At 47.4% G+C, this 12,644-nt stretch overlaps 1 protein-coding gene across 1 annotated transcript; it reads right to left on the bottom strand.

Moving 5' to 3' along the window:
* Window positions 1–1,594: 1,594 nt before the first annotated feature.
* Window positions 1,595–12,250, bottom strand: LOC119389172 (uncharacterized). Its single transcript, XM_049415031.1, has 5 exons — window positions 12,048–12,250; window positions 11,417–11,539; window positions 11,280–11,340; window positions 9,647–9,738; window positions 1,595–8,879 (listed from the first exon to the last, which is right to left on the bottom strand). Exons 2-5 carry the CDS (start codon window positions 11,438–11,440, stop codon window positions 8,703–8,705), a joined length of 354 nt encoding a protein of 117 aa, XP_049270988.1. The 5' UTR covers window positions 11,441–11,539; window positions 12,048–12,250; the 3' UTR covers window positions 1,595–8,702.
* Window positions 12,251–12,644: the final 394 nt, after the last annotated feature.

Here is a 12,644-nt window from a genome sequence, read left to right as displayed (position 1 = left end):
AACCAGTTGTAAGTTTGTGCACCACCTGTCCTGTGTCCCTGTATCGACCTACCGTCCTCGTCTCGTCATCTGCAGCACAACAAGGAAACTATGAACGACCACCAACTAGCCCAATTCATCGCTCTTCTAAATTCATCTTCTACCAGTACTTGTCGTCGCCTTTTGCACCATCTCGTTGAATGCCCATGCCAGCATTTAGTGCTATTTAAGTTGAAATTAGTGCTGCAGATTCAGCAGAATAATGAGAGGCAGCATCTATATTGAGCTTCACTAAGTATCGTAATCATTAGAACAAACTCTGCAGTGGTGTGTTAAGTTCTCTGACAGGGTGTTAATAGAGAATATGTGTGTAGTAGTGTACGCTGCAAGAATTCTTTTCCATCGTGTTCCTTCCTTTCAATGTAGTAAGGCACATGGGGACAGAATAAATGCAGACAGTGAATGAAGAAGCAGGTTGATGCAATGAGGCGCAAACCGCCAATTCTTTTATTGTCAATAAAAGAAGACATTTACTTGAGTCCAAGGATGCAATGCAAGGACAAGAACGAGCTGATAAGTGAAATGTCAAAATGAAATATTTTGAAAATCTTTGCTGTTCAATGCTCACCTTCGAGGTGTTCTTTTGCAGCAGCAGTGCAGCTAGTTCACCCCTCAAAGCATCTCTGCAATAGTTTCCTCGAGTGATCTTCGAGGCAGCTGTTGAATTAGATCTAATTTACTGAATGTCATGAATTTACGTTATCTTCATAACATATATCTGATCTTCAGTAAAAGGAGACGTTGTTGCGTTTCACTCTCGTGAACTAGTGTTGCAATGTGAGCTTGTCGTTATCAAGTTTGTCAGTGCTTGTTGATGGGCTAGTTGGTTTGGATGCATATTGAAATTAAAAACAGTGGGGACGGACGAGGACACATACCTGAGCACTGACTCACAACTGATGTTATTTGCAGTAGTGCATGAAATAACACAGACAAAAATTATGTAAAAGAATGTTCAACATCCACATTTGCCTGTCGTCCGCGCATTACAACTGCTAGGTCATTTAACTATACATATCAAGAAACAGTGGTTCTTTATCAGTCAGCACTAGTGATAACATGCTTACACATCTATCATCCTGTTTTTCTATGTTTGAAGCTTCGATTATTAATCTGGTCATCTTGGAAGAGTAGCTAAAGTGTGGAGGCATCCACAGTCTCAGCAGTGTAATCCTAAATGACCGGGGATTTTGGATGCTTTCTACGCTTTGAAAGCATGACAGAGCTCAGCCGCTCATCCGACCAGATGACCAGAATAATAACAGAAGCTGCAAATAGATAAAAACAGGATGCTTGTGTAAGCATGGTGTCACTATCACTGAACGAGAAACAAACACCATAGGCGCGCGGACAGGGGGGGCAGGGGGAGGGCGCCCCCCCCCCCTAATTACCTAAGGGGGGGGGGCGCAAGATCTGCCCCGTACATTGACCTTTCTAGTCAACTAAGAGGGGGGGGCGCAAAATCTGCCCCACACATTGACTTAGTAGGGTGGGGCAGCGCTGCGATGAACCTTTGCCATAGGCAAAGGTTCATCGCGGGGGGCGATCGAAACACGGGGGGCGATCGGAGATCTCTGTTCTGCACCGTTCGTTCGCGTTCGTTTTGATGAGCGCACGCGATTGGCTGAAGCCGGAGAATCCTCGCCACTCTAAGGGGTGTGGCCACTTCTTTTTTTTTTCTTGATGTTTTCTTTTTTGTTGACGTCATGCCGCGTCATAACGAGCATGTCGTCTGCTACAAACGAACGGAGCGCGAGTCCGTTCGCGCGCGTTCTCTCGAGCGAACAAGCGGCTACGCACGGCATGGATTGGATTGATGCGGCGGTTTCGGCCAGTGCATTTTGAGAAAATGGCGGTCGCTGGTGTTCTCCCGTTGTTTCTCGACGAAGATGCAGAGCGGTTGGAGGTGCGGAACGCGTTTGATGAGATGAGCGAGTATGAATTCCGGCGTCGCTTTCGTTTCTCTAAACGTACGGTGCGTTGGTTGTGCGACGAACTCGACCCCGTCATAGGGTGCCAACGAGCCAGTGGGATTTCAACAGAGCGGAAGGTGTTGTCTGCGCTGAGATTTTTTGCCAGCGGATGCTTCCAGCGAGCTGTCGGCAGCGAGGAATTCATCGGCCTGTCGCAGTCGTCCGCCAGCGAAACCATCCACGAGGTGGCACACGCCATTACTGTCGTTGGCGGGCAGAAACGGTGGGTGGCCTTTCCCGAGACCACGGACGCGAAGGAGCGAGCAAAGGCGGCGTTCGCTCGGCTCGGGCGGATTCCTGGTATTCTCGGGTGCGTCGATGGCACCCTCATCACCATCCAAAAGCCATATGGACTGAGCCCCGCGGACACGGCGAACTACATGTCGCGTAAGGGGTTCTACGCATTGAACACCATGATCGTGAGTATTATTCATGCACTGTATACGTAGCGAATTGTTTCATCTGTATTGTTTAAATTTTCCGCTTTACTGCGACTGTTGCGACAGAACGTTGCGGGAGCGATATTTTTTTCGATCTATCCAGAGTGGGAGTGGGTGCCCTTCAGGGCACCTCGGTTAGGATAACCAATGAAAGCATTCGACGCGGGCTGCACTGTGGTTCAGCGGCCTCCGCAGTGCATAAAATCACCGCTACTCGATCGCTATGTGTACACTGAGCCTTGATTCTCTATGTGGATTTGTTGAGAGTAGCCCTCCCAGAATGTGCCGTAGTATATTCGCTGCCCTGTGCTGCGTCCTCATTCTTCATTGTCGTGCTGGTTGTCATGGATAAATTCCTGTGCATTAAATACGTATTGCTTCATTAGTCTTTTTCAGATGGGAGCTTTTAATGCTGTATGTAGTTTGTGATACATTGGCTTAAACATGCAACAGCAATTGGGTTAAAAGCCTGCTGTGGCCGGAAGCTGGGTTGTCCCAATCAGTAAGCATGCAGACTACTTTTTTGACACTGCCTTGACGAACCCAAGCCCACGTGTTCAAGCTTATGGTATAAGTCCTACCTTGCCGACGACTCGTTGATAGCTGTGTTTGAATAGTCGGTAAGAGTGCAGACAGATGTAGTTACATTAACATGAGTTTTTCCGAAGTCTTTTATGGGTACAAATTTGGCTGAATTGAATTCTGCAGACATATGATGCCGACCTCTGGATTCTGGATGTAAATCCATGTTTCCCGGGGTCATTCCATGACTCGTGGGTGTGGCGGAGGAGCCCTCTCCGTCGGGACCTGGAAGCCGAACTGCGGCCTGGTGAATGCTTGCTTGGTAAGTGCTGGCAGTGTTTGCAAATTCAAGATGATAATTCCATGCATGATTATTGCTTTATTTTAATGTATTTAAGTTTCAGCCACAAAAACTTTTCTCAACGCTTGGCACAGACCGTGTCACAATGCTTAGAAAGCTTCATTATTTTATGGTCACAGGCAGGACGCGAATAGTCAAGTTCATTCGAGAGCTTATGCGAGCACCAGCGATAGCACTGGAAGTTTCGATGACTGCTTTATAAAAGACCACGCGTTCCACCGATAGTCAAATTACCTGAGGACTGTTCACGCCGCTATCAGCTTACAGTGCGAATGGCTTGCATGTTGTATTTTCAGTTTTCGGGCACAAGTTCGCCAAAATGAAAAAGTTTAGTCGAACATGCCGACTGCTGCCTTTGTCAACATCACAGCCACGTGACAATATCACTACAGCTGCCATGCTTCTTGTGCAGGAGACTATGGCTATCCATTAGAACCGTGGCTCCTGACACCAGTGCCCGGACGACCAGCTAGTGGCACCCCTGAGAGCGACTACAACAAGGCCCACACCGCCATGCGCAGTGTTGTGGAGAGGTGCATCGGGGTCCTAAAGAGCAGGTTCCGCTGCTTGCAGCGTTACCGGGCCCTGCTCTACAACCCTGATCGAGCAGCCACCATCATTGCTGCTTGCGCAGCTCTCCACAATATTGCACTAGCGGCACGTGAGCCTGCTCTCGAAGGGGACGACGACGACCCCGACGACGATGACGACAGCGACAACGCTGAGGAGCCCCCATCACTAGCTGAGCTACCACCACAACGGGTGCAAGCCCCACAGCAGGTTCACCTGAGGGGCCAGCAGCAGCGCAACCGCGTGGTTAACCTGTTCAGAGGACCACGGGGCTCGCATGCTGAGCACCTGCGTAGGGTACGCCGCCGCCTGCAACGGCCTTGGCAGCGTTGCACGGTGCGTGTTTCCCTTTGTTCATTGTGTTTGTCACTAGCTTGTTTAAAAAAAGATCAATTTTTTTTTACTACACTTCTAACGTTTTTAATGAAACGGGATTCAGCTTACAATGTATGACCCCCCTTGTAACATATGGTGGTTCACACTAAGCACAAATGAGAGGTCAGCTGTGATTGGCACACGGTGCCATTCACAGCCACAGTGGTTACCTGTAAAGGCTGTTTCAGCAGGACAGCAACATGGTCTAGCTTTTGTGCAACAAGGATCGTGGTAAACATGAAGTGAACGACATGGGTGGTATCAGAAGAAAAATTTCATAACTTGTATTGCGAGCAATGCACATATAAAGCAAAGTAAATGAACGCCCCTCATATTTAATGAAAAGGAAAATATAAAAGTATCTTCCTTTTATATTATATACATGAATTTATAACAAAGTGCCCATTACGCAACACAAAAGTCATTGCAGTACATGAAAACAAGGAACAGTTGAGCCCAGATATATCGAACTCGCTAAAAAACTGCAATTACTTTGACATATCGAACAACTCGACATAAAACTGTTGAAGATTTTACTGCCTCTTAGGTGCATACGTAGGCCTTCTGCAGCTATTTTACAAGAATGTATGAAAGACGCCGTCATGGCAATGCATGGGAATTTTTTCATTTTGTATTTTTCCATAATTTGCATTTGGCGACGTACAGTTATGTGCACGGGTGAGTTGTACACGCGAACATATGGTGTGCACGTCAATGACAGCTGTACGTACTCATCCGGCTCTGAAAGCTTCTAGTCTGCCTTGTCTTTGAGAATCGTACTGAGCATGCTTCTTGGGATGCTGTACACGGTGGAGATGAAGGCTTCTTTTCCCCATGTTCGGTTGTATTAATACCACCAATTTTGCAGAGATCAGCATAGCTTTTAAATTTTATGACACGTATCACGCTAACAAAAGGAGCAAAGAAATGAACTGTGATCCGCCAAGTGGGCACAATGACGAGAAATTTTGGTAGAAAGCACTTGATGGCAAGCAATAATTTCTACTCGCTGCGTGTGGAAACGTCGTAATCACATCGCTTTTTCTAATGTATTTGGGAAGGCCCCCTTTCCATGAGGAAAAGCGAAATTCTGGCGATGGAGAGCCAACCACTTGGGGAGGTTTGTGCTGCCCTGTTCGATGTATCATATGTTCTGGCTGTTTTTTTAATGTAGCCACACATTTTTCTATACAAAAACATTTAGATATAAACGATAATTCAATTTACCCGAATTCGATGTGGTTGATTTTGACTCGTTTGTCAGAAAGAAAATGAAACAAAGAAAAAAAGAACACCATGATAATGTACCATGCACTGTCACATAATGAACATATATGGCCCTGGCTTTTGTTGTTTCGAGTGTCGTAAACATCAATGCACATATTGAAGTATTGCATGTAATGTTCACAAGAGCACTTCGTCGTCAAATGTCCACTGCCGGATGATGAACCATTACTGATCTCCAATTTATCCTATCTTATACGAGCTCAGTCCACATCATCACTTATAAGTTGAAATGGTAAATGTAGCCACCTTTGTTTACGTTTCCTATTTCGTGGTAACCGTTTCGTTGCTTTAAACATTCACCAATTGTACGTCCGATACCATGGGAAGCTGGCCCAGGTTCATTTGATTCGGCTAGTGTTAACTACACTGTCTGGTGCCTTCCGTTCTTCTATGACTGATTCTGCTGTTTTCAGACCTGTAAATGTCACACTGAACATTTTCCGTTCAGCTATGCAGTGCTCGGTCCTCACTTCTTGGCGAAGTTTTACACTTTTCGCTTTATGGACAACAGCACGTTGCCCATCGTTATTTGAGAATGCCTGCCGAATGCGCTTCAGCCCATCATTATTTGGCAAATTTCCTAACTTAAAGTAGGCTTCCTTGTAAGTGACCTAGATAGATTGTAGTTTTCCTGTGTTTGTGAACTTTTATTCTTTTCAGGCCATTGAACATGAATCTTTGTCTTCGGCATAATTATATTTAGCCATAATTTGTTGTTGTAGGCCCAACTCACTCAATTTTTAACACGAAAGTGTTTTATGCCGGGGTCCACCAAGTACATCCGTCACGGATATGACGTTGATAAAATGGACGCCAACGGGTGAGAAAGAAAAAAAACCAAGAAGAAGATACCCCGCTGGGAATCGAACCCACGACGTTTCGGCCGCGACGGCAAGCGCCCGACGCCCTACCGAGTAAGCTAACTCGGGAGGTGCAAGACACGGCGCGAACGCGCCTTATATCTTTCACACATTCTCTTTCGCGGCGGGCGGAGTGGGGCGGTGCCGCCGTCTGTGAGATGTGAAAAGAAGTAATGCTTCACGATCGACACTTACTAGCGCTTACTCCGAGATTGCACGCGATATCGGAGGTCATGGTTACAGCGTCTCGATACCAGAGAGGTAGACTGGCCGCGCTGGCGTCGCCGGGGCACCTTTGATGCAGTTACGTTGGTTAAGGTCTTTCTTTGCCTTTCGCTTCGTGTTAGCGGGCGTCGGCTCATCGGAGTAGTGCAGCTTCCACGTGCACCAACGGCATTTCTCCGCGGCCGACTGCTTCAATTGCGAGAGCACCGACTAACAAAACTGCTGCAATATGCGTTGCAGAAAGGACGCGATTTCGACGGGCGAATGTCGTGAATTGGTGGAGCGAGAGCCGCGCTTGCGAGACAGAGGCCAGCGGGACGCACGCGTTTGCGGCTCAGGCTACGAACCTCTACCTCCCGTGTTGCTGAAGCGCAGTGTGTGTTATGTATGCATGAGCACAGGCGTCGGCTACCGATTACTAGAAAGTGCACACCGTGTCATTTCTCTCCTTAATTGACGACGCTTTGAAGAAGCGCATACCGGGTACCAGTGTTGATTATGAGCTTGTTGATATCACCCTTACGCAGGATTCACGATTCGCTGTGTCCAAATATATGTTCACACCGTCAGCTACCACAACGATTTAATAATGATCATGGGCGTTAGTCGTCGCGATAGACATGCTGTCAACGTCAAACGGTGCTATAGCTGCCAAACACGAACAGACATTGTACAAGCTCTCATATATCACTACACAATAAGCACTACTTCTGTGAAGACGCGTTTCACTTTCGTGTCATACCGATTCCTATGACGGAGGGATCAGCCATGTTTTTTTTTTGCAATTCATCACCATCATTGCTGAACAGCCGTATGATCTGCAAGTTGTTGGTTGTTGATACGTTTCCTCTTATTATTTAATCCTGTTGGTACCCACTCCTGTTGTCTAAACACTTCTAAGCAAGATAATGAATGTTTGGGTGTTGCTACATTTCAAGAGTGTTGTGCGACCTAGACTATCCACAAGCACTCTTCCTTGCTTTAGCATGTGTCAAAATTACTAGAAAACACACAGTGCACTGTTCTACACTGTAAACATATAAATACACTACACTGCACTATGCACATATACTACAAAGTTTTCTGAATGTATTATTGTATGATGAGATTCAAAAAATGACATTGCAAAACATGCTTCATAAATGCAACCATACTGTGCTATGTACTGTCGGCCGCAAAAGTTTGCGGGATCTGCAGCGCGTGGCGGAGCGACGGAAAACTGCGTTGCTGCGTCACCTACCATGATTCGGCGGGTGTTGAGGCTATCGGCCTCGGCGATTAGCGACGGCGCGTTAAAGCAACGTGCCGTTGCCGGATCTAATCGCGGAGGCTGCGGCCAATAGCCTCTACACCCGCTGCATCACGGTAGGTACATGTACTACGAAACTGCTGAATGCGTAACCTCGCATGATGAGATCAAAAAACACAACGACAATGCAGGGCACGATTTACCATTGCAACTGCTTCGTGCTATGTATAACGAAACAGCACATCAGTGCCTATGATATGCAGGAAAAGAAAATTTACAGGAAAAAAGTTGCAGGGTGCCATTGAAACAAAGCACTATACCACAGCTCGTGATGTGAAAGTGAAGAAAAAAAGATTGCAGGGTGCCACTAAAAGAAACCAACATACCACAGCTCGTGATATGAACGTAAAAAAAGGAAAACCATAAAAAAAAGATTGCAGGATGCCACTGAAGCGAACCAATAACATACCACAGCCCGTGATATGAAAGCGAAAAAAAAGGCATACATAAGAGAAGAAAAAAATCACAGCTCGTGATATGAAAGGAAAACAAAGAAATATATGACTAAAAAAATCACAGGGCATCAGTGCAACATACCTACAAATCACATCTCGTGATATGTAGGGAAAAACGGAATACGCAAGACAAAGAAAAAAACACAGGACACCACTACAAAAAACACACCACAGCTTCTGATGGCTAACAAACAAAAAAACAAATACGATATACAAATGTACATTATGGCGCAGGTGGCTGCTGCTGAAGCGCCACAGTGAGGGCCCGGACGAGGGCACCGATGCCCTACAGCTCGCGCATGACGTAATCAAGACTCCGAGTCTGACGTTCAGCGGCTGCTCGATGACGCCTGGCCTCGTCGGCGAGCTGCTGCAGTGCCTCGCCCTGCCGCCTGGTGTTGTCGGCGAGCAGCTCCAGCGCCGCGGCCTGCCGGTTTCCCACATCGCGCAGCTGTGCCAGGAGCTGGAAACCAAGAAATGTGTTGCCATTATCATCCATGCATTTCTCGCTATGGACTCTTCGCTGGAAGCTTCTGTTCGTGAAGAGTTTCAGTGTGCATAACAGTTTCCTCTCTGTTGAAAATCCACTGGCCCAACGGCATCCATGAACGGTGCCAGTTCACCGCACCACCAATGTACATCGTTTGGACAGACCAAAACGGTGCCAGAATTCATTCTTGCTCATCTCGTCAAACGCATCTCGCACCTCCAACCACCTCTGCACAAGAAGAAGCCAAACAGCCCTTTTCAGGGCTACATAACCGTTTGCCCGGCTTTACGAGATTACCGACACAATCTCCTTCCGAAACTCCAGTTGCTGCAATATGCAAAACATGCAGCAAATAGGTGTGACACAGGTGCAAAATGTCCATGATGGCTATGTAAAGTATTTGCATACAGAGTTTTTTTTTATAGTATACATTAAACAATAGCGCATTTCCAATTATGCTTTAGAAGCATGTGACACAACAGGGAACCATCACGAGACGTTACACATTTTTTCAACGCAAATTTACTATGTTTCACGATAACTGTAATGCAGGACACCTTATTCCGTTTGACAGTCATGCAAGCAGTTAGCTCACCTACAACTGTTTTCGACATTTATTTTTCTTGTGTATAACTTTATGGCCCACGTATTATGCTTTAACTAACATATACCTGCACGCATGAGCATCACCTGTGAGCATGTAAAATCATCTGCTGTTAATGAAGTTGGTATTCACGAACCGTGTTAGTCTGCTGCTGCTGGTCTGCCACGCGAGGCAGTAGACTGCGAGCAGTCGTCGTCTGCTGCCGCCGCCGTCGTTGGCGCTGGGGTACTGAAAACATAATCAATCCTTTTTACTTCACAGCAGACACCTACAGCACAAGTGTTTCAAGGCTCTGACATGGTATCATGAAAATGGGTTATTTTATTAAAGGGGTACTGACACAAAATTTCGCGGCCGAGATAGCCTGCTGGATCGATTTCCGTGTACATGCGTGTACCATCTGCAAAATATCGACAGCGAATAAAGCTTGGAAGGTATTTTATATGCATTTTGAAGTTCGCATGCGCGATCCAGCATTATAGGCCGCACCTATTGCATTGACACCCTCGGAGGTGACCCGAGGTGACCCCCCTACTTCCCCTAAGTAACCGTTGTAGCCGGTACAACAAGTTATGATGACGTCGTAGCCGCCATTTCTGTTTTGACGCGCTCGCCGCTGCGCCGTTGGTGTCTCAAGGAAATCATCGCCAACAGACGACGCTGAGGAGGACGACGACAACGAGGACGATGAAGGCGACGACATCGCCTAGCACGTGCGGCAAGCGTGCGAATGCGAGGAGACGACGCGAACAGCACGGTAGTGCGTGACACTTCTGTGTGCTGACGTGATCGAGCGCTGTTGCCGCTAGGTGGTGATAGTTGCACCCGGAGGCTTGTCGTTTTTGAAACCGAAACTGACACTGGTCGGTAATGAGGAGCCTGTAATTAATTATCTGTCGCGCGCTGCAGCAAACGATGTGCCGTGTTATGACTAACAGGCCTCGAGCAACACATTGCAGCAAAAAAACGCGAGGCCAAAATTTTTGTGTCAGTACCCCTTTAAACTACTGACACTGTTAATAGAAAAATCACAGCATATCCACGGAGTGAATGATGATGAGTGGGCGAAGCTGCGGAGGTTCATCGGTAAACCGTGAATCTTCCGTGAATTCTGCCCAGTACATCATCACCGACGTGAGGTCGGGCGCGTTTATACTAAAGGTTCGATTAGAGTTATGACGACTTGCATTTAACATGTACGCTGTGAATTTTCATTGTTTAGAAAACCATTGCTTTAGAAAACTTCTGGCGTCTTTCGTTAAGCAACTGGCGTCTTTTCGTTTTGCTTTAGAAACATCTGGCGTTCTTTCGTTTTGCTTTTAGAAAACATCTGGCGTCTTTCGTTGGTTTATTTCATCAATCAACGGCATTTTGAACAAATTTTTTATTGTTTAATCACGCACAGGAGAAATCTCACCAGGCACTACCTTGGAGGTAAACAATGGCTGCTAATGGGAATGAGAGACAGAAGAAGTCGGCTTTTAGCTAACACTTACACTTCTACTTCTACTAACGTTTCCTACTGGAACATGCCAATGGCTGCTAATGGGGAATGAGAGACAGAAGAATTCGGCTTTTAGTTAACGCGCACGCTGCGAATTTTTTATTGTTCAACAACGCACAGGAGAAATCTCCCACCGGCACCACCTTGGAGGTCAAGATCTGGTACTAGCGTTACGACTGGTTACGCACTACGACTACTACGACTGCGAGGGACAAACGGGTGCCGCCTTAAGGAGCTTCGCCCCTAAAACAACGGTCAAACTTACGAGCTGGGGATACATCCTCTTCGGACGAGCCAGCGGCAGCCGCAGCAGGGATCACGAACGCCTGTTATAGAAAGAAGTTTATTTATTGACACATTGAGTACAATAAGCAACATGAAGAGCAAGGTGTCAAAGTTCACCTGCAAGCCGCTGGTGCCCGGCATGTCCCCGACTGAGACCCTTGGCGGTGTGGGCTGTGACTGAGGGCGGCGGAAGTCCCCAGACAGTGCACGAGCCTGCAGGCTCTGCTCTGGGGGAACCAACTGTAAGCATACGTTAAAAAAAGCTACATCGCAATCTTGCCCCTAGTAACAACAGTGCAGCAACCGAGAGCCACACACAATTCCTGGGGATTATTGTGGCGAAAGTGTACATACGCTAGAATTACCATAGCAATGTTTTTTTTTTTTTTCGACAGGTGTTTCAACAGCGACATGCTATGCCACTCCAACTTTGGGGAGAGGAGGGGAGGGAGGCAAATCCACTTGCTACGCCCCTCAGTCGACTACGGGGTACGAGAAATGGTTTAGAACACTTAGGGTTCTCCAATGAGCTTCGAAATATATTTCGCGGCTGTTGTCTCGTCATTGCCATAAATGTGACTGACGCTGTTCTCGATGGCGCAACGTGTTAGCATCTGAACCTCAGCGGCAGCCGAGTGATCCAGTCGAAATTATTAAAAAAAGTAAAACAAACTGCGCGTACACGAACGAAGCTAATGAGCACACTAGTTCGCAGCACAGAACAGGGATATTCTAAGGCAGGGCTTACCGCTTCCGACCGCCGAAATACAGGGCCTCGCGCACCGTCGACCCTCGAGGTCACAGTCAGCTGCAAGATGCGGCCGCGGTAGCCGGACAGCTGGCCGCCTCCGGTGCCCCTGTAAAGCACAAACGGTATGTGTAAGATGACCCACCGAGATACAATTGTGCTCGCACTCAACTCTGTTCTTCCCGGAGTCGTATGAGCTCCTGCTCGGCGTTATAGCGCTCCTTCCGCAAGAACGCCTGCCACTGCGCGAAAGACCTATGCGCAGGGCCTGCCTGGTTTAGGAGCGCTATAAGCTGGTGCCAGAGCTCCTCCCGGTCCTCCCCCGTGAACGAGGGGTCCAGCGGGCACGAAGGCGTTGCGAGCGGGGGGTGCTCCTCCATGAAAGCCAGGAGGAGCTCCCGTTGACGCTCAGACACCCGAGGACCGACACGCTCCTTGTGCCTCGACGACATTTTGAAAATATGCGCCACACGCAACTTCCTTTGTTTTTAACGTGCGCGACACCACCTAGCGACCACGTTAGAAAAAACTAACACAAATAAATACCAGTACTCAAACCTACTGCTGTCTGAGAGAGTGAGCTTGAGAAGAAAAAAC

This window comes from Rhipicephalus sanguineus, chromosome 4 (assembly GCF_013339695.2).
Source record: "Rhipicephalus sanguineus isolate Rsan-2018 chromosome 4, BIME_Rsan_1.4, whole genome shotgun sequence".
Classification (NCBI taxonomy): Eukaryota; Metazoa; Arthropoda; class Arachnida; order Ixodida; family Ixodidae; genus Rhipicephalus; species Rhipicephalus sanguineus.
Note: the sequence above shows the minus strand (reverse complement) of the source record. Positions and strands in the feature narration are given on the sequence as shown.

Excerpts from the sequence above, each read along its gene's own strand:
- LOC119389172 (XM_049415031.1), bottom strand. The coding sequence starts at position 11,440 with ATGCCGGGCACCAGCGGCTTGCAG. Across the intron at positions 11,341-11,416 it reads CGGGCACCAGCGGCTTGCAG|GCGTTCGTGATCCCTGCTGC; the intron begins GTGAACTTTGAC and ends TTTCTATAACAG. Across the intron at positions 9,739-11,279 it reads AGAGGATGTATCCCCAGCTC|TACCCCAGCGCCAACGACGG; the intron begins GTAAGTTTGACC and ends TTATGTTTTCAG.